Raw genomic sequence first — 27,480 nt, forward strand, 5'->3', positions numbered from 1 at the left:
AAAAATTTCCTCTACTAAATTTGTAGTACCATGTATGTGTTGCTGTGCATATTCCAAGGTGTAACTACATTAAACTGTTTTGTTTATCTTCCTTTTGGCATCTAATTTCCAACAAGACATTTCCAACATGGAAAGGGATCTTCGCAAGAAAACAATCTAGTTATATTTATTTCTTATCGAAAGTTCCTGTAATTGTCTAGTGTATAAGTTAATCAGCCAGAGTGTGGCAAACACATGACTCTTTAAATATACTTGAATTTTAAGCCATACAATACCAAATTAAGAGTTTAACAGAGAAAAAAAGAGAGTACAGGATTAGATCCTTGAATAATTTTTTAATAATGGCCTTTCTGCTCCTTTCAAACTTATTTATACCTTTATAGTCAATTGCTTTCTACCACCATCTGAATTTAAACATGGCATTACTTTTCAACATGTGAACAAAGCTATAGGTTAGGAATGCCAAAGTAGTTTGGAAATGAATTAGCACCCTTAAATTAAGGGGAAAAACCAACACCAAATACAAAAATAAATGTAATATAACAATGAATCACAGCAAAATATACATTTATCTCTCCAATACTTAACATTCAGTTTGCTGATTCTGAAATTCTGAATGGAGGGAAGCAGTCAGCATTCAATATACAGCATTAATAAGTCAATTAGCAAAGTTTTAAAAAATATCAGCCACAATACCATTAAGGTCAAAATTGTTTTGTTGTTTATAAGAATTAACTTTTCCCCTTAAAGTTGTTTTATGTGCACAGACATGTTGTGCATTTTTGGAAAAAAGTAAAAAAAAAAGTTTAAAACTGATTTTTATATTTACCAATGCTAAATTCTACTTCAAATCAAACGTTCAAATGCACAGACCAAACATGTGGTCTTAAGTAATGGTTGCATTTCTATGATAACCATTCATCCTAACATGGAGTATCAAACCAACTCCATTTATTTGTGTTGCCGCTAATCTTAAATGGCAGACTGCAAAATTTGCTAAATCAGCAGACACAAATTGAAGTGTCAAAACTTTGGGCAGCTTATATAATTCCTTGCAGCAACTCCAAGAGTAATGCTGTTGCAAGCAAAAAAAAGCCTGAAAAAATAGCAAGACAACCTACTCCCAATACTGTATCAGTGTCACTGTTAAATCAGCTAAGATTTGACCAAAAGCAACTGGGCTGATAATACTAATCTTTCTACATGAAGCTAGTTAGCTCCCACTCAACATTTTTTTTCTGAAACAAGCAACAGATCAAGAAATTAACATGAGAATTGTAAATGCTTGAACACTGACAAATTGACGTCACCACTGAAACTAAATCAAGACAGATCAGTGGTATAGAACAGCTGACAATCAATTGGCAAACAAACTAAAATATGATCAGCCAAAATACATTACAAATCATAAGGTTTTCCAAAGTACAATTTCATAATAATTCCCTTCAGCATAAACTATACATAGAAACTAGTACACAGCAGAATATCACTTTTATAGATTGAGTGCATTTTGTCAAGTGATATTACATCTTACAGAAGAATGTATCCTACTATATATGTATTCCAAGCAATGAAGTATTTCATTTTGGTAACTGATAAAAGTGAAACCAGTAAACAACTGTTACTGGTATAATCCATGAAATGGATTACATTAGTTTACTGTATCAAGTGTTTACTTTGATTATCCACAAAATCTATCCCTGTACCATAATTTTCTTCAACTTCAAAAGAAAACAAAAGCAATCGTGTGCTTTTAATGAAGATTTAAGATGACAAAAATAATCTTAAAAGTCAATCTGCCAACCATCTTTTAATAATGGCAGTGGCATATTCCTCTGTACCTTATAATAAATTAGCAACAAGCTTTTCACCCCAAGTGTCCCAAGTTGCTGTACTTCTACACAATTCCTTTCTTTAATACACTTGTGCCAACTTCATGAAGGTGTGCACAATTTCTTAAGTATAATAAAGCTCCTTGCAATTTTAAAGCTGGGCCTGCCCAGGTTCTTGAGGGAAGCTTTTTGGTGTTTATACCAATTACCATATTTCATTTGTCTTTCTCCTTTTACAAAACAAACAAAACTGTTTTTGAAATGGATACAAACAATGAAAATGGCAATAAGATATACAGACTGCTCAATACACTAGTTATAGTTAACAGTACAGTAGATTACCAGCTTTAAAGTCTTCCCAGTAAATATTAACAAGCCTGTTAGAATATGGGTGATCACTTCCAAATTAGTATTTATTTATTCCAAGGATCCGAACACCATGTAGCTGAGGCAGCTTAGGAATCAACACTGTTAAGAGGGATGCTGTATTGACAATAAAATGCGTTGGGTCATATTTGGTATAAAAACTGGCCAAGAAATACCTGCAAGAAATAAAATATTTATAAAACTCAATTGAAAAATAGCATAACATTTCCAGCAAAATAACAGTTTAACAAAAGTTCCTTGCTACAAATACCAATATAATATTTAGTCATTAAATTCTGCATCTCTGAAACTTTTAAAAGACGTTTGCATGTATTTGTTAAATTTCTATTTTCCAATGTTCTTTATTTCTGCAACCAACTACAAAAATAATAATTCAATTTGAAAACATGCTCTCTTTCAATTTTTTAGCTAGTCAGTCTGCTTAAAGTGAAGAGCACAGGGGAACAGATCAAAGATCTCTTTCCACCACCAGGCTGGTTACGGAGTGTTGGAAAACCTTCTTTCATTTCAATTCAATTCTTCCCTTGTAAGAAATCTTTCTTCAATAAAAAAAAGCTGTCATAGATTTGAACATCTAAAGTATGTTTCTATAATATATCATCTCCTACCATTATAAATTGTGTTTTATTAAACTTTTTTTTTCAAAAATGTAATGTCCGAACAATGCTGACCATAATCCAAATTGTGAACAGTACTGGCTGAATCAACTTTGGTGAGCTATTCAAACTAGAAGTGAATTTTGGCATCATCATTGCAAATCAAAGTCTATTAAAAGTGGAGTTACAGGTAGATAGGATAGTGAAGACTGTATTTGGTATGCATGCCTTTATTAGTGCATTGAGTATAGAGTTGGGAGGTCTTGTTGCAGCTGTACAGGACATTGGTTCGGCTACTATTGGAATACAACATGCATTTCTGGTCTCCCTGCTGTAGGAAGGATGTTATGAAACTTGAAAGGATTCACAAGGATGTTGCTTGGATTGGAGGGTTTGAGCTATAGGGGGAGGCTGAAAAGACAGAATATTTTCCCTGTAATGTCGGAGACAAAGTGACTTTATAGAGGTGTATAAAATCATGAGGGGCATGGACAGGGTCAGTAGAGAAGGTCTTTTCCCCAGGGTGGGAACTACAGGGCATACATTTAAGGTGAGAGGGGAAAGATTTAAAAAGGGACATCTGGGGCAACTTTTTCACACAAAGGATGGAGCATGTATGGAACAAGCTGCCAGAGGAAGTGATGGAGACTGACAGCTATAACATTTAAAAAGCATCTGGATGGGTACATGATAGGAAGATTTTACAGGGATATGGGAAATGCTGGCAAATGGAACTAATTTATTTTAGGATATCTAGTCGCCATGGATGAGTTTGACTGAAGGGTTTATTTCTGTGCTGTACATCTCTATGACTCTAACTTCCACTTCAACACACACTTAATGAGTTCTGAGTAAAAGGCACCTCTAGGTAACATTAATTATAACATGATTGAATTTTGCATAGTTTGATAGGGAAACGAATGGCTTAAGACTATTAATTAAAACTTATACAAGGGCAACAATGTGAGCATAAAAGCTAAGCAGCTGAAATTAATTAGGCTAGCAGGCATCTGTACAGAAGCATTTTCAGACATTTAAGGGGTATTTCAACATTCTCAGTACAACTAAATTCCTACTATAAAAGGAAATATCTTGTCAAATATCTTGATTCCCATTTATCAAGCGTATGTATTATTCCTTCAAAAGATTTCAATAAATTGGTTAAACGGAATTTTCCTTTCACAGAACTATAATGACGCTCCTAGTTATCTGATGTCTTCTAAATAACAAATTATAACCTCCCTAATGATCAGGTCAAACAGCTCCCCACAATTAACTGGCCTACAGATTCCTGTTACAAATACAGAATGATGCAGAAACTCAGCTGGTCTGCAGATCTGTGGAGAGAAAAACAGAGTTTACGTTTTCAGTCTGTTATGTTCGTCCAGAAATTTTCTGCCTCCCTCCATTCTTCAACAGTGGGGTTATACTTGCCATTATCCATTTGAAAGATCAAAACCAAAGTATCCACTTCATTGACCACCTCTCTTTTTACTTTAAAAGTATGCCAAGTTGAAATCCGTCACAACCCGGAGACCTAATCAACACACGACTCCACTACAAATATTCAATGATGCTCCCTCCACCTCCATCTGGGGATGATTTATCCAAAGTCTCTCAACTCAAAAAATTATGTCCTTAAACAGCAAACCCTAATTTTAAAACAGTGACCCCAGTTCTTGACTCACCCACAAGAGGATATAGGTTTTAATTTTAATTTAGTTATACATTATCATGTAACTTACATTTTTTTTTTTTAAATGTCATGCTAAAGTAAGACAAAGTACAACCCATTTAACAAAGACAACAGCTTGGGATGTTATCTTTGATGCAATCCTCAATTTCAGAACAATATAGAATCCCTACAGCAAGAAAAGAGGCCATTCAGTCCACCAGGTGTGCACCTACCCTCCGAAGAGCATCCCAACCAGACCTAGCTCCCCCACTCTATGCCCAAAATTCCACATTTACGATGTAGGCCCCAAATAGTCAAATGGGAATTAGAAGAACAAATATGCAGGGAGACTGGGGAGACTTAGAGAAGCAATATGTTGTCATAGTAGGGAATTTTAATTTTCCTAACATAGACTGGGACTGCCAGAGCACTAAGGGCTTAAACGGGGTGGAATTTGTTAAGTACATTCAGAAAAGTTTCTTCAAACAGTATAGAGACGGTCCTACTCGGGATGGGGTAAAACCTGACCTCCTCTTGGGAAGTTGGGAAGGACAGGTGACAGTGAGGGAGCACTTTGGGACCAGTGACCATAGTTGTCAATTTTAAAATCTTTAAGAAGAGGGACAAAACTGGTCCACGCGTTAAAAGTTCTAAAATGGGGCAAGGCGAATCAAACCCAGGTCCCTGCTGTTGTGATACATTAACCACTGAGCCACCCTTGCTGCCCATTACCATTAATAAAATTGTGCAATGTTTTAAAGCAATAAATCAAAACAACACAGGAGAGTGACTGAATTATGAAAACACTTATTGTAGTTAGTTAACAAAACTGGGTTCTTACAGAATAATTGGTGAAATAGTAAGGAACTTTCTGGAAGATGTAAACTGTACTCCATAATCCAACTGTTCCCAGTGTGTCAGAAGTCTTGCCTTCCCTTGATCTGGTGTTTCAAAGGGTGTCCCTTTGACTGCATGCAAGAACACATACATCCCCTGTAGGTATGTAAAAGTCAGTTAAATTACAAATAACAAAATGACCAGATTACAACCAGAAACAAAGCTCAAAAATAACAGACTTGTTGCAGTTTAGCAATTCTCCCAGGGAAAAAAGAATCAAAACATGTTTTAATTCAGGAAACTAAGGAAAAATTAATATTTTAGCATTGCCTTTTGTCTATTAACTTTTGAAGTAAGATTATATCTTCAAGATTTTTTTGGGAAGAGAAGTTAAATGGACATAGAAAATGATCAAAATAAAGCAGTTAGCATATTTAGCTAAACAAAAGCAAAATACTGCTGATACTGGAAATTTCAAACTAAACATATTCAGCCGGTCAATGTACCGTCTGTGGAGTGAGAAACCGAATGAACATTTCAGGTCAATGACCTTTGGAACTCTTGATTGTACATCTTTCTATGTTTGTACAACCTCAACTAGTTTCGTTTGACATGAACACGTTGCAAATTAAGAACAAGGCCTCAAAATGGTTGGTGTCAAAATGAAAATGTCACTGGCATAGGAGGAGATGGTCTTCTGAGAATGAGGCTCAGCATCAAAGTAGAAATAGCTTTTTTACTTTACTCTACACCTAACCATGCTATACTGAGCTTTAACTACTCAAATATACTGCATAGGAGATCATTCAGGCCATCATGACCCAGTGATTGAAAAAAGTTAACAAACGCAATTCTACTTATAATTTTGGTCTATAGGACCACAGGCTGCAGCACATCGAGTACATAGAACATAGAAGAATACAGCGCAGTACAGGCCCTTTGGTCCTCGATGTTGCGCCGATCCAAGCCCACCTAACCTAAACTAACCCACTATCCTCCATATACCTATCCAATGCCCGCTTAAATGCCCATAAAGAGGGAGAGTCCACCACTGCTACTGGCAGGGCATTCCATGAACTTACGACTCGCTGAGTGAAGAACCTACCCCTAACTTCAGTCCTATATCTACCCCCCCCTTAATTTAAAGCTATGCCCCCTTGTAATACCCGACTCCATACGCGGGAAAAGGTTCACACTGTCAACCCTATCTAACCCCCTAATCATCTTGTACACCTCAATCAAGTCACCCCTAAACCTTCTTTTCTCTAATGAAAACAGCCCCAAGTGTCTCAGTCTTTCCTCATACGATCTTCCTTCCATACCAGGCAACATCCTGGTAAACCTCCTCTGCACCCGTTCCAGTGCCTCCACATCCTTCCTATAGTATGGCGACCAAAACTGCACACAATATTCCAGATGCGGCCGCACCAGAGTCTTATACAACTGCATCATGACCTCAGGACTCCGGAACTCAATTCCTCTACCAATAAAAGCCAGTACGCCATATGCCTTCCTCACCGCACTATTTACCTGGGTGGCAACTTTCAGAGATCTGTGTACATGGACACCAAGATCCCTCTGCTCATCCACACTACCAAGTATCCGACCATTAGCCCAGTACCCCATCTTTTTGTTATTCTTCCCAAAGTGAATCACCTCACACTTAGCTACATTGAATTCCATTTGCCACCTTTCTGCCCAGCTCTGCAGCTTCTCTATATCCTGCTGTAACCTGCCACATCCTTCCTCACTGTCAACAACTCCTCCGACTTTCGTATCATCCGCAAACTTGCTCACCCAACCTTCTAACCCCTCTTCCAGGTCATTTATAAAAATGACAAACAGCAATGGTCCCAAAACAGATCCTTGCGGAACACCGCTAGTGACGGCACTCCATGAAGAAACTTTGCCATCAACTACTACCCTCTGTCTTCTTCCATCCAGCCAATTCCTAATCCAAACCTCCAACTCACCCTCAATGCCATATCTCTGTATTTTCTGCAGTAGCCTACCATGGGGAACCTTATCAAACGCCTTACTAAAATCCATATATACCACATCTACCGCTTTCCCCTCATCAACCTCCTTCGTCACCTTTTCAAAGAATTCAATAAGGTTTGTGAGGCACGACCTGCCCTTCACAAAACCATGCTGACTATCCTTGATCACATTATTCCTATCCAGATGTGCATAAATCCTATCCCTTACAATTCTCTCTAAGACTTTGCCCACAACAGAAGTGAGACTCACCGGCCTATAATTACTAGAGTAAATATCCAATATATTTTTAAATGCAATGAAAGCTTCTAATGTTATTACCCTTATAGGCAGTTAGTTCCAGATCCCAGCATCTTTTGAATTAAAAGGTTTCTCTTTAACTGTTCTTTAATTCTTCTACCAATTACTTTGAATCCTGATGACACACCACTATTCTACCAAGGGAAGCTTGTCTTTCCTATCCACTCTATCATAGTTCCTCAATTTTATACACCCAATTCTCTCCCAGGCCTCCTCTGGTGTACAGAAAATAATTTCAGCCAATCTTTGCCATTTTTCTTTCAATTCTGGAAACAACATAACAATAAATATTTGTTTGGGCCTCTACTATAATTGAAGTTTCCCAAAGTGATTCACAGGAATGTTGTAAGACAAAATACAGAGATATCAGAGCAGATAGCCAAATGCCTGGGTTAAGAGATATGTTTAGGAGGTGTTTTAACGAACAAAAAAGTGAAGTAGAGGAGTGGACAGGGGGATTTCCAGAGCTTGGGGATCAATGAGAAATATAATTGGGAATGCACACGAGGCTAGAATTAGCCAAGACCTTGGCTTGTGTGGGTGGAATAGATTATAGAAACGCAGAGGAGCAAGGTGATTTTTTTTTTGCCTAAAAGCAAGGATAAGAATTTTAAAATCAAGACATTGGCACTCAGTAAAACAATGTAGAGAGGAAAGCACAGGTTTGTTGGGGAAACAAACTCGTTTTAACAATGAGTAGTAAAGTAACAGTGTTGCTGTACATTTCTATGACTCTAAATAAAGTAAAACGTTTCCCATAGATGTTTACCACCATATGTCCCTAATCTGCTATTTTCATGCATCTGTGAATGCACTCTATCCTCTAAAATGCACTCCATTCCTTTACACTTTGTCAACATCCTTTCATTTATTGTGTATTCCGTTGGCTTGATACCTCTGCTGAACTGCATTAACACTGATTTCTTGCATTGACTTCCATTTGACCAGCTTATTGAAAGCTGCCTGCAGGTTTCTTTCTCAATGTCAACCACACAAATGATTTTCATATTTTCCACCAATTTACTTATGAAAACAAAAACAGAAAGCTAGCATGTAAGTAATCAGGAAGTCTAATGGAACGTTGTCCCTTATTTCAAGCGGGTTGGAGTATAAGGGTATGGAAGTCTTATTGCAACTGTACAAGGTGCTTGTGAGACAACAAATGGAGTAATGTGAGCAGTTTTGGTCCCCTCATCAAAGGAAAGATATCATTTTGTTGGCAGCAGTTCAGTGAAGGTTTGCTAGGATGACCCTTGCTACAGAGGGATTGTCTTATGAGTAAAGGCTAAAAAGGTTTGAACTCACTGGAGTTACGACGAATGAGAGGTCATCTCATTGAAACATAGGATCCTTCAGGGGCTTGACAAGTTAAATGCTGAGAGAATGTTTCCCCTCATGGGAGAATCTAGAGGGCATAGTCTCAGAATAGAGGGGTACCAATCTGAGATTGAGAAGAAGGCAAATTTCTTCTTTTAGAGGATTGAGAGCCTTTAGAACTCCTCAGTGCGTTGTAGGGCAGTGTCCTTGAGTATATTTAAGACTGAGATAGGTAGATTTGTGATCAGTCAGGGAATTAAGGATTTTAGGGAAAGGGCAAGGAAGTCGTGAGGAATATCAGATCAGCCACAGTCTGACTGACTGGTGGAGCAGGCTCAAGGAATCAAATGGCCTATTCCTATTCCAATTTCTTATCGTCTTAATCATCTCTCCTTAAGTTTAAATTATTGATACATAACATGAAAAACAAAGGACCTTGAAGTGGGCTCCACAGAAGCTTACTGGAAAAATGCCTCCAGTCACAAAAACATCCGTTGGCAGGAAGCAAAACAGAAATGGTTAATGATTTAGTTTTCTAACTGAATTGTAATTTTCCTTGGAATTCTAGGGTATTTCATATTTATGACCAGTCTACCATATGGAACCCAGTGGAAAAGAAATTGCTAAAATCCACCTATACTGCATTAAAAGTAGTACTGTCATGAAGCTCCCACATTTTCTCAAAAACTTATATCAAATCAGTGAAGAGCAAGTTTCCCTCAAATCTGTGCAAAAAACTTTCCTTGATCGATAAGTATCTAAATTATTAATTCATCCAGTATCCAAATTTTTTTTTCCAAATATTTTTCCACCATTACATTTAGGCTGTCTCTCCTGGAATTGGGTTTATCCCTTCTGCCTTTTTAAGCATTAGCAGTTATTACGATCATAAGCAGTTCTCTGGCAACATGCTTGTAGGGATGTCGTCAAAAAAAAAAGAGTTTTTGCCATGATCTTTTGTACTTTTCTTAAAAACTTCATTCATGGGATATGATTGTCGCTGGGTATGGCCTTTTCTATTTGCTGTAAAGGCACCAGTTCTTTATGAAGTTCAAATTTTATTGAATCTGTTTCACTATCTACACGGTGGGATTCAAACCCACATCACCCAGAACGTTAGCCTGAGATTCTAGATTGCTGCCCATGATGTTACCATTACACCACCACCTCTTCCAGGGGCAATTATTCAGGCCTGGTGATTTATAAATGTTCAAAAATGTGAAATCCCTTTATCTCTTTTTAACTGTTTATTCCATTTCACATTCTGCCTCCTCAACTAACGCCTACACTGTTTACTTCTTATGAAGGTAGGCATTAAGAACCAAATTTACTGTCTCCACAAACAGGTTACCATTTAATCTCAAATAGGCCCTACCTTGTTTAGTATTCTTGTTATTCTTTATTTAATAATTTCTTTGGGTTTTCCTTGTTTTTACTTGTCAATATCTTTGCACACCAATTTTCCTCTTTAATGCCATCTCTACTTTTGCTATACTTTCTCATGGCTGTCTGCTATATTTGTCTTATTGGACATTAGTTCCACTTTCATTGCCTTTATCTTCTCCTGCACACTCCTAGAAATCTGGTAGGTGGGGAATCATCTAGATTTGGGAGTCCCACGTGTTCTTTATAGGAATAGATTTGTTCTCAATCCTCCTTGAAAACCTTCCACTGCCCTGAAATTGATTACCCTTAAATAACTATATCCAATATACTTTAGCAAGGTTACTAAAAATCAGCCTCAAATGAAAATATTTCTGTTTCCTTTTCCATAAAAACAATAAGGTAAACCATTAATCCAGACCTGAACTATTGTGCTCTTCCAGCACCGCTAATCCAGAGGCTCTCTGCCTTTATTCCTGATGAAGGGCTTTTGCCCGAAATGTCGATTTTACTGCTCCTCGGATGCTGCCTGAACTGCTGTCCTCTTCCAGCACCACTAATCCAGAAATTCACCTATTGTACTCTATGCTACTTTCTCCCCACCCCCACCCTCCTCTAGCTTATCTCTCCACGCTTCAGGCTCTCTGCCTTTATTCCTGATGAAGGGCTTTTGCCCAAAACGTCGATTTTACTGCTCCTCGGATGCTGCCTGAACTGTCGTGCTCTTCCAGCACCACTAATCCAGAATCCAATCCCTCTGCTCCAATCCCAACCTCACCATCAAGCCAGCAGATAAAGGGGGCGCAGTGGTAGTCTGGCGCACTGACCTCTACACCACTGAAGCCAAACGCCAACTCGAGGACACCTCTTCCTACCGCCCTCTCGACCATGACTCCATCACCAAACCATCATCTCCCAGACCAAACAGAACCTCATCACCTCAGGAGGTCTCCCACCCACAGCTTCCAACCTCAGTCTGGGAACCCCGCACTGCCCAGTTCTACCTCCTTCCCAAGATCCACAAGCCTGACTACCCTGGCCGACCCATTGTCTCAGCATGCTCCTGCCCCACTGAACTCATCTCTACCTACCCTATCCCCACTGTCCTATCCCCCCTAGTCCAGGAACTCCTCACATACGTTCGAGACACCACCCATGCCCTCCACCTCCAAGACTTCAGTTTCCCTGGCCCCCAACGCCTCATCTTCACCATGGATATCCAATCCCTCTGCACCTCCATCTGCCATGACCAGGGCCTCCAAGCGCTCCGTTTTTTCCTCTCCCGACGTCCCCAACAGTACCCTTCCACTGACACTCATTTGTTTGGCCGAACTGGTCCTCACCCTTAACAATTTCTCGTTCGAGTCCTCCCACTTCCTCCAGACCAAAGGGGTAGCCATGGGCACACATATGGGCCCCAACTAAGCGTGTCTCTTTGTTGGCTACGTAGAACAGTCAATCTTCCGTAATTACACCGGCACCACTCTCCACCTCTTCCTCCGTTACATTGATGACTGCATTGGCGCCACCTCATGCTCCCGCGAGGAGGTTGAGCAATTCATCAACTTCACCAACACATTTCACCCTGACCTTAAATTTATCTGGACCATCTCTGACACCTCCCTCCCCTTCCTGGACCTCTCCATCTCCATTAATGACGACCGACTTGACACTGACATTTTTTACAAACCCACCGACTCCCACAGCTACCTGGATTACACCTCTTCTCACCCTACCTCTTGCAAAAATGCCATCCCGTATTCCCAATTCCTCCGCCTCCGCTGTATCTGCTCCTCGGAGGACCAGTTCCACCACAGAACACACCAGATGGCCTCCTTCTTTAGAGACCGCAATTTCCCTTCCCACGTGGTTAAAGATGCCCTCCAACGCATCTCGTCCACATCCTGCACCTCCGCCCTCAGACCCCACCCCTCCAACCGTAACAAGGACAGAACACCCCTGGTGCTCACCTTCCACACTACCAACCTTCGCATAAACCAAATCATCCACCGACATTTCCGCCACCTCCAGAAAGATCCCACCACCAGGGATATATTTCCCTCCCCACTCCTTTCTGCCTTCCGCAAAGACCATTCCCTCCGTGACTACCTGGTCAGGTCCACACCCCCCTCCAACCCACCCTCCCATCATAGCACCTTCCCCTGCCACCGCAGGAACTGCAAAACTTGTGCCCACACCTCCTCCCTCACCTCCATCCAAGGCCCTAAAGGAGCCTTCCACATCCAAAGTTTTACCTGCACATCCACCAATATCATTTATTGTATCCGTTGCTCCCGATGCTCTCCTCTACATTGGGGAGACTGGGCGCCTCCTAGCAGAGCGCTTTAGGGAACATCTCCGGGACACCCGCACCAATCAACCACACTGCCATGTGGCGCAACATTTCAACTCCCCCTCCCATTCTGCCGAGGACATGGAGGTCCTGGGCCTCCTTCACCGCCGCTCCCTCACCACCAGACGCCTGGAGGAAGAACGCCTCATCTACTGCCTCGGAACACTTCAACCCAGGGCATCAATGTGGACTTCAACAGTTTCCTCATTTTCCCTTCCCCCACCTTACCCTAGTTCCAAACTTCCAGCTCAGCACTGTCCCCATGACTTGTCCTACCTGCCCATCTCCTTTTCCACCTATCCACTCCACCCTCTCCCCACCCCCGACCTATTAACTTCATCCCCTCCCCCATTCACTTATTGTACTCTATGCTACTTTCTCCCCACTCCCACCCTCCTCTAGCTTATTTCTCCACGCTTCAGGCTCTCTGCCTTTATTCCTGATGAAGGGCTTTTGCCCGAAACGTCGATTTTACTGCTCCTCGGATGCTGCCTGAATTGCTGTGCTCCTCCAGCACCACTAATCCATAAAAACAATAAGTCTATTTGAATTGTGATCACCACCAAAATGCTATCCCCAATACCCTTCAAACTACGTTTCATAAAGTTAAATCCAGAATTGTTACCTCGCTTGTTGGGCTTGCCATGTTTCAGCTAAAAGTCTTTAGCTTGATCATCTTAACTAAGTAGAAAGAAATGTGGAGACAAGTACTTCCTAATTTGACTTGAAAATGTAAAACAAAATTTTAAAACACTAACTAATTGAACGTTTTATCCCCCAGAAATGTTGGAACAATAGAAACAACTGAAATGGATGGGTCAAACACCCACAGAACCAGGATTTTCCCCCCTAGTTTTATCATCCAGGAGTGGTTGCTGGGATCTTGAAGCACTTTAGAAGCTCTAATTCCTCTGTTACAGCTAAAATGTTTGGGGTTTTCTTCCAGCTATTAAAATTGCATGCAAGAGAATTGCATATTTTACTGAATTTGACTTTGCTAAGGGTGTGTTTATGGCATATTACTATATTGGAAATGTTAATTATAGTAGTTAATATTATTTTGTCAAACATTTCAATAGTTACAGTTAAGCCAATTATTTTAAATTTTCTGCATTTTAATTATAGTGTGTGAATAAAATGTGTTGTGTGTTAAGCCTGGTAGTTTTACCAATCAAACTGCACCCCGAACACAATGCCTTTAAAATAACAAAAAACGCTAGGGTCTAGACTGTCGTCTTAATATATTTTGCGGGGATTTGGTTTGGTCCATAACACTTTCAACAAGCATTATTCCAAAACAATAAATGCATTTATTCCTGTCCATGGCTATATTAATTAATTATTTCAAATAAATAATCAAAATTTGATTCAGAGCAACTTCAAAAATAAAATGGCACAAATTATTTATCTCCAACTACAAATAATCATCCAAATCTTATAACAATCACATTTGGCTGTAGTTACTGAATTCAACTGTGTAGGCTTTCCCCATTTGCGCATCAAGTGTTAAGTAGGTGTTTTGCTTATTATTTTACCTCATGTCTAAAGGATTGTGAATCCTTTCCAACCAAACTTTGAAGGAAAACGCATTACATTAGGTCTGTCAGAATTTGATTCTTGGACATTAGTAATAATTTCTATGAAATGATCTTTATAACAAGTGCCATGGACATATAAAACAATAGCATAAGGGTCAGTTACTCACCAAGTTGTGAATTACGTTTGTTAAAGTCCACACAACAGGAACAGTGAAGAAAGGAATGCTCAAGAGTACGATATGAAGCATTCCAACACCAAGTGCATATGTCAGCCATATTCCACGGCTGTTCATTACTCTTGTGTTAGGATTCACTTCACTGTGTGCAACACCAACATTCATCTTTATACCTGCAAGCATTTAAAAAAAAGAATTCCTTGAAATAAAGTATTTATATTTATTTGAATCAGACAAAGGACTTAATAGTTGAAAGCCTCAATTTGTTAAGATACTTAAAAGGACTAATGCTGTACAGGATCCAATTGGTAGGAGTTCCCTCAATTTTTAAACCACTCTTTCTTCCTATCCATTCTCATTTTTGTAATTCATTCCAAAAATGTGCAGGTTAGATGAACTGACAACGCTAAATTGCCCATAATGTTCAGGGATGTGTTGGTTAGGTGCACTACAGGTCTGAGTCCACAAGGGATTCCCTGAGCTGTCTCAAATCTGTATTTTAACAGTTAGGTGCACTCGTCAGGGATAAACGTAGAGCAGTAGGGTAATGGGTCTGGGTGTGATACTCTTCAGAGGATCGGTGTGGACTTGTTGGGCCGAAGGGCCTATTTCCACACTGTAGGAATTCTAAATCATTGGATGATGTCATTAACAAGGTCAACATCCACTATCCATCCTTAATTTCCCTTGAAATGAATAGTTTGCTAGGAGATATCAGAAGGGAGTCAAGAATCAATGACATAACATGTAGGCCAGATCCGGTAAAGATAGCAAATTTTCTTCCTCAAAAGGAAATTAATGAATCAGATGGGTTTTTCTAACAATTGGCAATTTCATGGTCACCTTCATTGAGACCAGCTTTCAGTTCCACATTTTATTAATTACTGTAAATTTAAATGTCAGCTGCCATGAGGAGTCCAAGCACCCATGGTCTGTGGTTTATTAGTTCATTCCATTACCACTGCATTATAACTGGCAACATTGTTACCCCCAAAGTTTATGAATGCACACAGAATATTTGTGGCATAGAAATAAAAATCCTAGGACTTTTCACTAATGATGTTTTAATATAACTGTGAAATACTATGTCCAATGCTGCAAGGCATACTGATATCTTGATGTAAATTGTGCAAGCTATGCATTTTTTAGGAAGCCATAATTTACCTGATATTGCATGTTATTGATCCAGTGAAATGCAAAATTTGAGAACTGACGTGATGAGGAAAAGCAAACCGTACAGCAAAAGGTGATTTGAGCCACTCTTTCATCTTGGATCCTTGTGAGAACAATTCAAAGCCAATCCTACTGCCCTGTTTTGTCTCCAACATAATTTTTGTTTTGCCGCCAATGTTTGTCTTGTTTTTTCTATGAAAGAAAGCAATGTTCTCCGTGCTATGACAAAGAATTCCACATTCCAAAGACTTATTGCATAAAGGTATTTCTTATAACCTCTATCATCACTTTGGTTTAATTTTAAATTAATAACCCTGATCTGACACTGCAACCAGAGCACCTTGATATTTTTACTATACATACTCTAAGGCTTAAAATGTATTTTCTATAACTGCTCAGAGCAATCTAACTTGTTCAAAAATGTTCAGATTTACTTTCATTCATGTATATTCCTACCTATAAAACCCAATGTGCCAGCCAAATGTTTGGTTTAATCTCCCTGAAACTGAAAGTCGTTATGCACATGGAACACCTACATCCCAATGTTCATCTGCATTCATCAGCCTCACTACACTGAATGTATGCTGCCACTTTGCTTTCTTCAAAATGTATAACCACCACACTTAAAATTGGTCCTACCAGATGAACTTAAGTACATCTTCCTGAGGCTTTTAACTTCATTGTTCCTCACCCACCAACCAAGAGAAACAACAGCATTAGAGGCAGTTGAGAGAAGGTTCACTAGGCTGATAGCAGATATAGAGGGACTGTCTTATGATGAGAGGTTGAGTAGGCAGAAGAATGAGCGGTGATCTTACTGAAACATACAAGATTTTTAGAGGATGCAGAAAGGTTGTTTTCCCTTGTTGAAGAGTCTAGGACCAGAGGGCATTATCTTAGAATAAGAGGTAGCACATTTAAAACACAGATAAGGAGGAATTTCTTGTCTGAGGGTAGAGAATCTGTAGATTTCTTTATCGCAACTGGCTGCAGAAGCTGGGTCATTAAGTATATTCAAAACTGAGATAGACAGATTTTTAATCAGTCATAGGGAAAAGAAAGGAAAAGGAGTTGAGGTTGGTCAGATCAGCTGTAATCCCATTGAATGGTGGAGTAGACTTGACAGATCAAATATCACACTTCAGCTTCTGTGTCTTATGATCTTCTTCCAACTACACTATAATGTTCAATTCTACCATGACTTAAAAGACACAGTAAGGAAGAAAAGCAAGTTGTTAGACATGATTGATTTGACTCAACCCCATATACTGGTCTTGGTCCTGTATACGTTTTTTTTGTTTGCCAGTGGTATAAAAGAACGTTTGACAGTATCAATTGCTCTTTGAAGATGAGTTCCAAACTTCTATCACCCTCTGTATAAAGAAACATTTCGTAAGCCGCTCCTGAAATAGTTTGGCCCTCTCTCTCTTAATCATACCCTCTCATCACTTCATAGAATAGAATCCCTACAGTATGGAAACAGACCCTTTGGCCTGACAAGTCAACACCAACCCTCTGAAGAGTATCCCACCCAAACTCATTCCTCTACATTTACCCCTAACCCACACATCCCTGAACACTGAGCAATTTAGCATAGCCAATTCACCTAACCTACACATCTTTGTATTGCAGGAGGAAAACCAGAGCACTCAGAAGGAAGTGTGATATTTGCAGACACGGGGAGAATGTGCAAATTCCACACAGTCACCAGAGGCTGGAATCGAACACGGGTCTCTGGCGCTGTGAGACCGCAGTGCTAACCACTGAGGCACCGTGCCATTCTATTCTATGAGTCCCCAACTACAGACTTTCTGTTGAAAGTTAAGATCCTCACAAGATCTTATTAGTCACATTCTTTTGATAAGAAAAGCTGTCCATTATGTCTACTCTGTATTTTTCCACACTTGCAATGATTTTAGGTGTAAGGAAATTTAGTTATGTGAATAGATTGGAGAACCTGGCATTTGTTTCCTTGGGGAGGAGGAAACAAGGAGATTTGAGAAAACTGTTCAAAATCGTGAGGGATCAAGGACTAGAGAACAGATCAAAGGAGATTAATTGAGAAAAGAACCAAAACTGAAATGAGGAAACTGTTTGTTTCACAAAAATTTATGATAATCTAGCAGTAAGGAGGTGATATCACATTAAATCAAAACTTTCAATGGGAGTTAGAGGAAAATAAAATGCAGGGCTATAAAGAAGGGTGGGACAGTGGTGCTACCTGAATTGCTCTTGCAGAAACACTGCACAGACTTGACAGGTTAAATCGCCCCAATCTGTGCTGTAATTTTTCTATGATTTCCCAGCAACATTCAGTTAATTTGATGGAAAGGTTACTAAATGGGTTAGGTTGGGACTGAACTTTACCCTTTCCCAGGCTAGCATCATCTTACTAGCCTTTCTTCAATTTTACATTGAATCTAACTACTTCCAGTTATCTTACCAGCATCGACTTTCGCTGTTTGATTCTGGGAAGTAAATTTCTCACTTTGTCAGATGAGGTTAATGACCTGAAATGAAAACTGTACTCCTAACTTAAAACTTCAATACCACCAGCAGCCCCTGACCTTACTTCAGCTGTCAACATATCCTTTCAGTCCTTTATTAATCACCTAAATTATCTTTACCCTGTTTTAAATTGAGATTTCACCTGATGTCATTGCCCTGTTATTCTGGTATATATCAAAGTTTATTGTTAATGATAGCCTTGGGTCGGTGATTGAAAACTCATTTCCCAATCAGAATGTTATGGGTTGAAGTCCACCATCTGAGACTTTAGTACATAAAGTAGGTTGACATCTCAGTGAGGTAATGTGTTCCACTGTGAAAAACTATTTCAGCTGACACTGAACTTTGAGCCCATTTCGTGGCACTACTCAAAGACCGAGTTCGTTCAGTGCCCTGGCTAGGATTTATCCCTCAATCAACACAACAAAACGTATCATCTTGTCATTGCTTCATTGCTATGCACAGATTCGCTGCTCAAATATTCTACATTGCAACAGTGGATGCTTGGTGTATCTAACTCTGAGCCAGGAGACAGAGATTCAAGACCCATCTGCTCCAGAGGTCACAGTCATAGCTCTACAGCACAGAAACATACCCTTCAGTACAACCTGTCCACACTGACCAAATATCTTAAATTAATCTAGTCCCATTTGCCAGCATTTACCCCATATCCCTCTAAACCTTTCCTATTCATGTATCCATCCAGATGCCTTTTAAATGTTGTAATTTTACCACCCTCCACCACTTCCTCTGACAGGTCATTCCATATACACACTATCCTCTCCATGAAAAAGTTGTCCCTTGGGTCCCCTTTAAATCTTTCCCCTCTCACCTTAAACCTATGCCCTCCTGTTTTGAACTCCCCTACCCTGGGAAAAATACCTTGGCTATTTAACCTATCTTAATGATTTTATAATCCTCTAAGGCCACCCCTAGCCATGGACACTCCTGGGAAAATTGCCTCAGCCTGTCCTTATAGCTCAAGCCCTCCAACCCAGGAACATCCTTGTGAATCTTTTCTGAACCCTTCAAATTTTGAACATCTTTTCTATAGCAGGGAGGCCAGAATTGAACTCAGTATGCCAAAAGTGGCTTAACCAATGTCCTGTATAGCCACAGCATAATATCTCAACTCCTGTACTCAAATGCACTGAACAATAAAGGCAAGCTTACCAAATGCCTTCTTCATTACACTGTCTACCTACGACTCCATCTTCAAGGAGGGAGTTGTTTAGCAGAATCTACCATTAAGTGTATACATCCTGCCCTGATTTGCCTTACCAAAATGCAACAGCTCACATTTATCAGCCTATCGCCCCACTGTACTCAGTTTTTACTGTCCAGTACACCACCAATTCTGGTGTTATCTGCAAACTTACTAACCATTGCTCTCATATTCACAGCCAAATCATTTTGCATAAATGACAAAAAGCACTGGACCAGCAATGATCCTTGCAACACATTGCTGGTCACAGGCCTCCAGTCCAAAACCACCCTCCAAAATGTGGAGATGCTGGTGTTGGGTTGGGGTGTCACATGACACTAGATTTATTTGAAATCACAAGCTTTACGAGTGTAGTCCCTTTGCCAGGTGAAATGCGATGGAAGCACACAGAACACAAAATGTATGGGCAGAGATATTAAAAGATCACACAATTGGTGTGAGTAGAGTGTCAAATAATACGTCTCTGCAGGTGACCAAAGAGAGTGTTAGACTCTGTGAGTAAAGTGCCAGTAGCTGAACAACCACCAAAGAGAAGACCTATAATCTAGTTAAATGATGCAGAGAGATAATTATCTGCCCATAAATTGTGTTGTGCGCTTCCCTCTCACTTCACTTGACAAAAGGGCTATGCTTCGAAAGCTTGTAATTTCAAATAAATTTGTCAGACTACAACCTGGTGTCATGTGACTCCTGACTGTCCATCTTTCAAGCTAAATTTGTATCCAAATAGCTAGCTCACCCTGGATTCCATGCTATGTAACCTTGCTAACCAGTCTACCTGTAAAATGCCTTGAAATCCATATAGACAAAATCTACCAAGATTGGGTTGGGATATCTGGTTGGCATGGACGGGTTGGACCAAAGGATCTGTTTCTATGCTGTACATCTCTATGACTCTATGGCTTCATCAGCATCAGTCAGAAGAGGAATGGAACTGGGTGTGTTACTCTTCGGAGGGTCGGTGTAGACTGGTTGGGCCAAATGGCCTGTTTCCACACTGTAGGGAATCTAATCTAATCTTCTTTGTCACTGATAACATCTCTGAACAGGTTGATATAGAAAATATCTACAACAGTTGATGGATTTTCAAAGTATCTCTGTGTAGGCAGCACTTCAGGTTATCCTTAAGTTGAGAAATGCACAAATGTGATTTCATTTCTTTCCTCTCCCTCTCATTTTCAATGCTTGGTAGAATAGCTTAACACACAGAACATTACCTAATAGCTCTTTAATAACGCAGCTGCACCACTTTTTTCCTCAAATGGTTTGGATGAGGCGTTTTAACTTTCAAGTCTAAACGTACACAGTTCAGTTATAACTGCTATTACACTACAGTTATTAATGCCTTCACATTTATTGTTTAGTGTTGTATTATTGCAGAAATACTGCTTAATCCAGACTCCAAATGATATCATTGCGTCTTGTAAAAGTAAAATCTGCACTCCCTCCCAAAAACTTAAACTGATTTCATGTTCCAGACTCCGGTTAAAGATTTTAAAATCTTAAAAAGGTACCGAACTACGTAGATTCACAAACATCCAAAGCAAAAAGAGTTGGCAATTCTTAAAAAATAAATTTTAAAAGGCCATCCAACAGCCACACGTCCCCAAAATCTAGAACAAAAAAGGCAAGTTGTGTTGTTTGTGTCTACACTTTTACTGTTTAAGCGAAAAGGAAACTCCCATCAATCTGAAATACGATCACAGTCTACGGCTGATCTGACATCTTGCCAACTGTACTGTACTTCCGATATCATTGTCAGGAGGGAAATAAAATAAATACTTATGTCTACCTCAATACAGAATTTTGTCATCATTGGCTATGCAATTAGATTATGACATTCATTACCTAATATACGAAGCTGACGATCAAACTAACCCAACAACGCCGACTTTAAAGCCGCTAAAACCTTATGCAACCTGCAATCAGACCAGCGGCTTATGTTGAAAGGGGAAGGCAGCCATAAACAAAAGGCCACGAAGAACAACGGGGGAAACAAAAAAGGGGACTCACAGAGCCCAGAAATCACCGGGAGAAGACAGGCAGGAGTGAGGGTGATGCAGGCAGCTCAATTTTGGGTGGTCACTACCGCAACGATGTCCCCAGCTCAAAGTCATACACCCCACGGCCTCGGACCCAGCTTCCAGGTAGATAGATGGAAACAGAAGCGCCAACGGAAGTTACGCCACGTCACCTGAGTGACAGACACGACCGCCGGGGACATCCAACCAGCGACTAGTCTGCGCGAGCTGGGGGGCGGGGCTTCCTCCAACGGTGGAGGCGCGCGACGAGCGGATGGCAGCAGCGGGTTTTCGGAGTGGACATACCAGGTAACCATGAGTAAGAACGGAGTGAATGCACCATGTAATAATGAGTGTAAACCCACAATGTGCCCAGCAGTGACTGTGTGCCCTGTGGGCACCTGGGATATATCCTAAATTATGTCAAGCTGTTATTTGCAGTTAACCTGGAGCATGTCTACTCGGGACTGGGAGTGAGCCCTGTGTATCCATCCAGGTCTGGGAGTGGATAATAGAGTCACAGAGCACGGCCTCTATTCCTGATGAAAGGCTTTTGCCCGAAACGTCGATTTTCCTGCTCCTCGGATGCTGCCTGACCTGCTGTGCTTTTCCAGCACCACTCTAATCCAGATTCTGGTTTCCAGCATCTGCAGTCCTTGTTTTTACCTATGGTCCAACCAGTCCAAGTCGATCATAATCCCAAACTAAACTAGCCTGCACCTGGCCCACATCCCTTCAAACCTTTCCTATTCATGTACTTATCCAAATGTCTTTTCAATGTTGTAATTGTACCCACATCCACCAGTCCTCGGGAAATTCATTTCACATGCGAACCACCCTCTGGTGTAAAAGATTTGTCCCCATGTCTTTTTAATAAATCACTCTCCTCTCACCCAAAAGCTGTGCCCCTGAGTCTTGAAATCCCCCATCCTAGGGAAAAGACAACTTGCATTGATTCTATCTATACCCCTCATTATTTTATAAACTTCTATCAAGTCTCTTCTCAACCTCCTATGCTCCAGTGAAAAGAAATCCCAGCTTATCCAGCCTTTCTTTATAAGTCAAACTTTCCATACTCGGCAACATCCTGCTAAATCTCTTCTGAACCCTCCCCACCTTAATAATATCCTTCCTTTCACTGGGTGACTAGAATTGTCACAGTATTCCAGAAGAGGCCTCACTGTTGTCTAGTACAGCCTCAACATGACTTCCCAACTCCTATTCTCAAAAGGTCTGAACAATGAAGGCAAGTGTGCCAAATGTCTTTTTAACAACCCTGTCTACACGTGATGCAAACTTCAAAGAATTATGTACCTGAACGTCTACGTCCTTCTGTTCTACAACACTACCCAAGGTCCTACCATTAATTGTATAAGCCCTACCCTTGTTTGTTCTACCAAAAATGCAAAACCCCACCTTTATACAGATTGATTTGCATATGCCATGTTTCAACACATTCACGTATTTAGAGATAGAGGCCTACAGCATGGAGGCAGGCCATTTGGCTCAAACTGGTCCATGCCGACCAAAATGACTATCAATGTTAACCCTGCACTTGGCCCATATCCTTCTAAACCTTTCCAATCCATGTATTTATCCAAATGTTGTTAATGTACCCGCCTCAACCACTTCTGCTGGCAGCTCGTTTCATATACATACCACCCTTTGTTTAAAAAAGTTGCCCCTCAGGTTCCCTTTTATTCTTTCACCTCTAACTTTAAACTGATGACCTTTAGAACTTGATTCCCCAACCATGGGAAAAACACTGAGTACATTCATCCTATCCATGTCTCTGATGTTATACATTTCTATAACATCCCCCACCTCAGTCTCCTACAGTCTAAAGAAAAATGTTCTAGCTTGTCCAACCTCTCCCTATAACTCAGACCCTTGAGTCCAGGCAACATCCTTGTAAATTTCTTGATAACATCCTTCCTGTAGCAAGGTGACAAAAACTGAACACAATACTCTAACTGCAGTCTCACCAATGTCCTGTACAACTGCCCATAATTTCTCAACTTCTATATTCAGTGCCCTGACTGATGAAGGCCAGTGTGCAAAACCCTTCTTCACTGCCCTGCCTACCTGTAACTCCACGTTCAGAGAACTATGCACCTGAACTCCAAGGTCCTTCTATTCCACTACACTACCATTCACCATGAAACTCCTACTTGATTTGACTTTCCAAAATTCAAGATCTCACACTTGTCTATATTAAACACCATTTGCCATTTCTGGGTCTACTTCCCCAGCTGATCAGGGTCCTGCTGCAAATTCTGATAGCCTTCAGCACTGACCACGGTACCTCCTATTTTAGTTTCATCTGCAAACTTAGTAATCATGCCTTGAACTATCTCATCCAAATCATTGATCTAGATAGCAAATAGCAATAGGCCCAGCACCAACCTGTGAGGCACTCCACTAATCACAGTTCTCCAGTCCAACAAGCATCCTTCCTTATTACCCTCTGCTTCCTACCATCAAGCCAGTTGTGTATACAATTTGCCATCTCTCCCTGGATTCCATGTGATCTAACCTTCCAGGACATCCTACCATGTTGTGAGACTTGAAAGGGTTCAGAAAAGATTTACAAGGATGTTGCCAGGGTTGGAGAATTTGAGCTACAGGGAGAGGCTGAACAGGCTGGGGCTGTTTTCCCTGGAGCATCGGAGGCTGAGGGGTGACCTTATAGAGGTTTACAAAATAATGAGAGGCATGGATAGGATAAATAGACAAAGTCTTTTCCCTGGGGTCGGGGAGTCCACAAATAGAGGGCATAGGTTTAGGGTGAGAGGGGAAAGATATAAAAGAGACCTAAGGGGCAACTTTTTCACACAGAGGGTGGTACGTGTATGGAATGAGCTGCCAGAGGATGTGATGGAGGCTGGTACAATTGCAACATTGAAGAGGCATTTGGATGATTATATGAATAGGAAGGGTTTGGAGGGATATGGGGTGGGTGCTGGCAGGTGGGACTAGATTGGGTTGGTATATCTGGTCGGCATGGACAGGTTGGACCGATGGGTCTGTTTCCATGCTGTACATCTCTATGACTCTATGTGGAACCTTATCAAAGGCTTTACTGAAATCCATATAAATTACGTCTACCGTCCTGCCCTCATCAATCTTCCTTGTCAAAGAACTCTCACAAATTTGTGAGGCATGATCTCCCACGCACAAAGCCATGCTGACTATTCCTAATCAAACCCTGTCTTTCCAAATGCACATATTATCTTACCTCAGAATCTTCTGAAATAACTTATCTAGTACAGATCTTAGGCTTACTGTTCTATAGTTCCCAAGGTTTTCTTTGCAGCCTTTCTTGAACAAGAGCACAACAGGGATTGGTTCTGGGTCTTCTTTTGTTTGTCATTTTTATAAATTATTCGGATGAGAATATAGAAGGAATGGTTAGTAAGTTTGCGGAAGACACCAAAATTGGAGGCATAGAAAATCATTTTCACTGTCTACGAAGGGATCTTGATCAAAGTGAAGAGGCAGTTGTTCCCGGGAATATCTCTGGGACACCCGCACCAATCAACCCCACCGCCCCGTGACCCAACATTTCAACTACCCCTCCCACTCTGTGAGGACATGCTGGTCCTGGGGCGCCTCCACCACTGCTCCCTCACTACCCGACGTCTGGAGGAAGGACGCCTCATCTTCCGCCTCGGAACACTTCAACCCCAGGGCATCAATGTGGACTTCACCAGTTTCCTCATTTCCCCTCCCTCCACCTTACCTCAGTTCCCACCTTACCTCAGTTCCAACCTTCCAGCTCAGCACTGTCCTCATGACCTGTCCTATCTGCCAATCTCCCTTCCCACCTATCCGCTCCACCCTCCTCTCTGACCCATCACCTCCAACCCTACCCCCATTCACCTATTGTACTCTTTGCTACCTTCTCCTCAGCTCCACCACCCCCACCCCCCATTTATCTCTCCACCCTGGGGGCTTCCTACCTCTATTCCTGATGAAGGGCTTTTGCCCGAAATGTCGTTTTTCTTGCTCCTCAGATGCTGCCTGACCGCCTGTGCTCTTCCAGCACCACTCTGATCTAAACTCTGGTTTCCAGCATCTGCAGTCCTTACTTTTGCCTAGGCACTAGGAGTGCTCCTGTTGTGTATCCAGCGTGTTCTGTAAGTGAGTCAGGTCTTTGCCCTGCAGGTACTTTTGTGAGTCTGGACTGTGTCCAGTTAGCACTGATGGTGAGCCCATAGCGTGTCCATCAAGGACTGGGGTTGAACCCAGAGCACATCCATCAGATACTGAGAGTGAGCCTGGAGCACATTTGTTCTGATTGAGGGGGAAACCCAGAGAACATCTGGCAGGCACTGGAAGTTAACCTGGAGTGTGTCCATCAGAAGCTGTGACTCATAGATACTGGGAGTGAACCTGGAGTGTATCCATCATGTGTTGCGAGTGAGTTTGTGTACGGCAGTTATTGAGAATGGATCATGTCCACCAAGTGCACCCAGAGCATGTTGATCTGGTCTGGTAGTGAACCCAGAATGTGTCCCGCAATGACTGGCTTGATCTCTGAGTATGCCCAGCAAGGATCTAGCATGAGCCCAGGGTCCAACAGTTATTTGCAGTGAACCTGGAGCATTTCCACCAGGGGCTGGGAGTGAATGAAATGGGTTCAGCAGTGACTGGGGGTGAATGCCGAGTGTGTCTGTTGGGTAAAGGAGTGAGCTGCAGCACATCCGGCAGGTGGTGGGAATGGGCCAATAGCTTATACTTTGGGCACTGAGAGTGAGCTCCGAGAAACGTCCCAGAGATTCTCTGAGTGTACCCAGAGTATGCCTAGATTGAGTGTTGTGACTGAACCCAGAGCATATCTGTAAGGTGCTGCAAATGAATCCAGGTTATGTCTGTCAGGTGCTAGGAGTGGCCCACAATGGCTCTGGCACATAAAGGGAATGATCTCGGAGCATGCCCATCAGTGAGATGTCTGGTAGCTACTAGGAATGCACCTGGAGTCTGTTCATTGGGTGTTGGGAGTGAACTCAGAATGTATCCAGGACACGCTGGGAATAATCTTGGAATGTGTCCACCAAGATTGCAAGTGAGCATAGTGAGTCTCCGGCATATACTGGGAATGATCCCAGAGTTTGTCTAGCAGGTACCAGGAATGATCCTGAACTGTGTCTGGTAGCGAGCTGGAGTTAGACACAATCTGGTTTATCAGGTGTCAGGGGTGAAGCTGGAGCACAACTGACAGGTTGTTGGAGCGATCCCAGAGCATGTCAAGCAGGGACTGGGTGAGAGCGTGTTGTGTGTCTACCAGTCACAAGGAGTGATCCCAGAGTGTGTCCAACATGTTTTGAGAGTGAGCGTGATCCTTGCTCAGCAGGTACTGGGCAAGATGCTAGAGTGTATCTGACATGTTCTGTGGATGATCTGAGACTGTATATGGCAGGAGTGGATGTGAGCCTGGAGTGTATCTGACGGGTACCAGCCAGGAGTGAACCCAGAGATTATCTGGCAGGCACTGAAAGTCCGCAATGTGTTTGTCATGGAGTCATAGAAAAGCACAGCATGGAAACAAACCCTTCGGTCCAAATCGTCCATGCCGACCAGATATCCTAACCCAGTCTCATCCCATGTGCCAGCACCCGGCCCATATCCCTCCAAACCCTTCATATTCATTTACCCATCCAGAAGTCTTATAAATGTTGCAATTGGATCAATCTCCACCACTTCCTCTGGCAGCTCATTCCATACACACACCACCCTCAGCGTGAAAAAGTTGCCCGTTAGGTCACTTTTATATCTTTCCCCTCTCACCCTAAACCTATGTCCTGTAGATCTGTACTCCCCCACCCAGGGAAAAGATTTTGTCTATTTATCCTATCCATGCCCCTCATGATTTTATAAACCTCCATAAAGTCATCCCTCAGCCTCCGTGCTCCAGGGAACACAGCCCCAGTCTTCTCAATCTCTCCCTATTGCTCAAATCCTCCAACCCTGGCAACACGCTTGTAACTCTTTTCTGAACCCTTTCAAGTTTCACAACATCCTCCTGATAGGAAGGAGAGAGAATTGCACATAATATTCCAAAAGTGGCTTAACCAATGTCCTGTACAGACACAACATGACCTCCCAGCTCCTATACTCACTGTTCTGATCAATAAAGGAAAGCATACCAAACGCCTTCT

The 27,480-nt window shown here is 41.4% G+C and overlaps 3 protein-coding genes across 8 annotated transcripts in view; 2 read left to right on the forward strand and 1 right to left on the reverse strand.

Annotated features, from left to right (window-relative positions):
- adat3 (adenosine deaminase tRNA specific 3) overlaps positions 1-13,790 on the forward strand; it is a 37,028-nt gene extending 23,238 nt beyond the window's left edge. The window contains exon 4 of the mRNA XM_087988666.1: positions 13,460-13,790. Coding sequence (XP_087844792.1) covers positions 13,460-13,486 — 27 coding nt within the window. The 3' untranslated portion in view covers positions 13,487-13,790. The remainder of the gene's footprint in view (positions 1-13,459) is intronic.
- On the reverse strand, positions 321-21,462 carry ormdl1 (ORMDL sphingolipid biosynthesis regulator 1). Of its 3 annotated transcripts, none has more exons than XM_043692853.2 (4): positions 21,312-21,462; positions 14,384-14,565; positions 5,332-5,483; positions 321-2,374 (listed from the first exon to the last, which is right to left on the reverse strand). In XM_043692853.2, exons 2-4 carry the CDS (start codon positions 14,555-14,557, stop codon positions 2,239-2,241), a joined length of 462 nt encoding a protein of 153 aa, XP_043548788.1. In that variant the 5' UTR covers positions 14,558-14,565; positions 21,312-21,462; the 3' UTR covers positions 321-2,238. The 3 variants fall into 3 exon arrangements, with proteins under 3 accessions (XP_043548788.1, XP_043548789.1, XP_087844793.1); XM_043692854.2 differs by lacking the exon at positions 21,312-21,462 and adding an exon at positions 21,147-21,298; XM_087988667.1 differs by lacking the exon at positions 21,312-21,462 and adding an exon at positions 15,557-15,712.
- Positions 21,463-21,582: 120 nt separating this feature from the next.
- pms1 (PMS1 homolog 1, mismatch repair system component) overlaps positions 21,583-27,480 on the forward strand; it is a 113,648-nt gene continuing 107,750 nt past the window's right edge. For all 4 annotated transcript variants that reach the window (XR_015757575.1, XM_043692840.2, XM_043692842.2 and 1 more), the window contains exon 1: positions 21,583-21,628. The gene's annotated coding sequence lies outside the window, so the exon portion shown is untranslated. The remainder of the gene's footprint in view (positions 21,629-27,480) is intronic.

The sequence above is a fragment of the Chiloscyllium plagiosum genome, unplaced genomic scaffold (assembly GCF_037043375.1).
Source record: "Chiloscyllium plagiosum isolate Xiang-an unplaced genomic scaffold, Cpla_swu_hap1 HiC_scaffold_7, whole genome shotgun sequence".
Lineage (NCBI taxonomy): Eukaryota > Metazoa > Chordata > Chondrichthyes > Orectolobiformes > Hemiscylliidae > Chiloscyllium > Chiloscyllium plagiosum.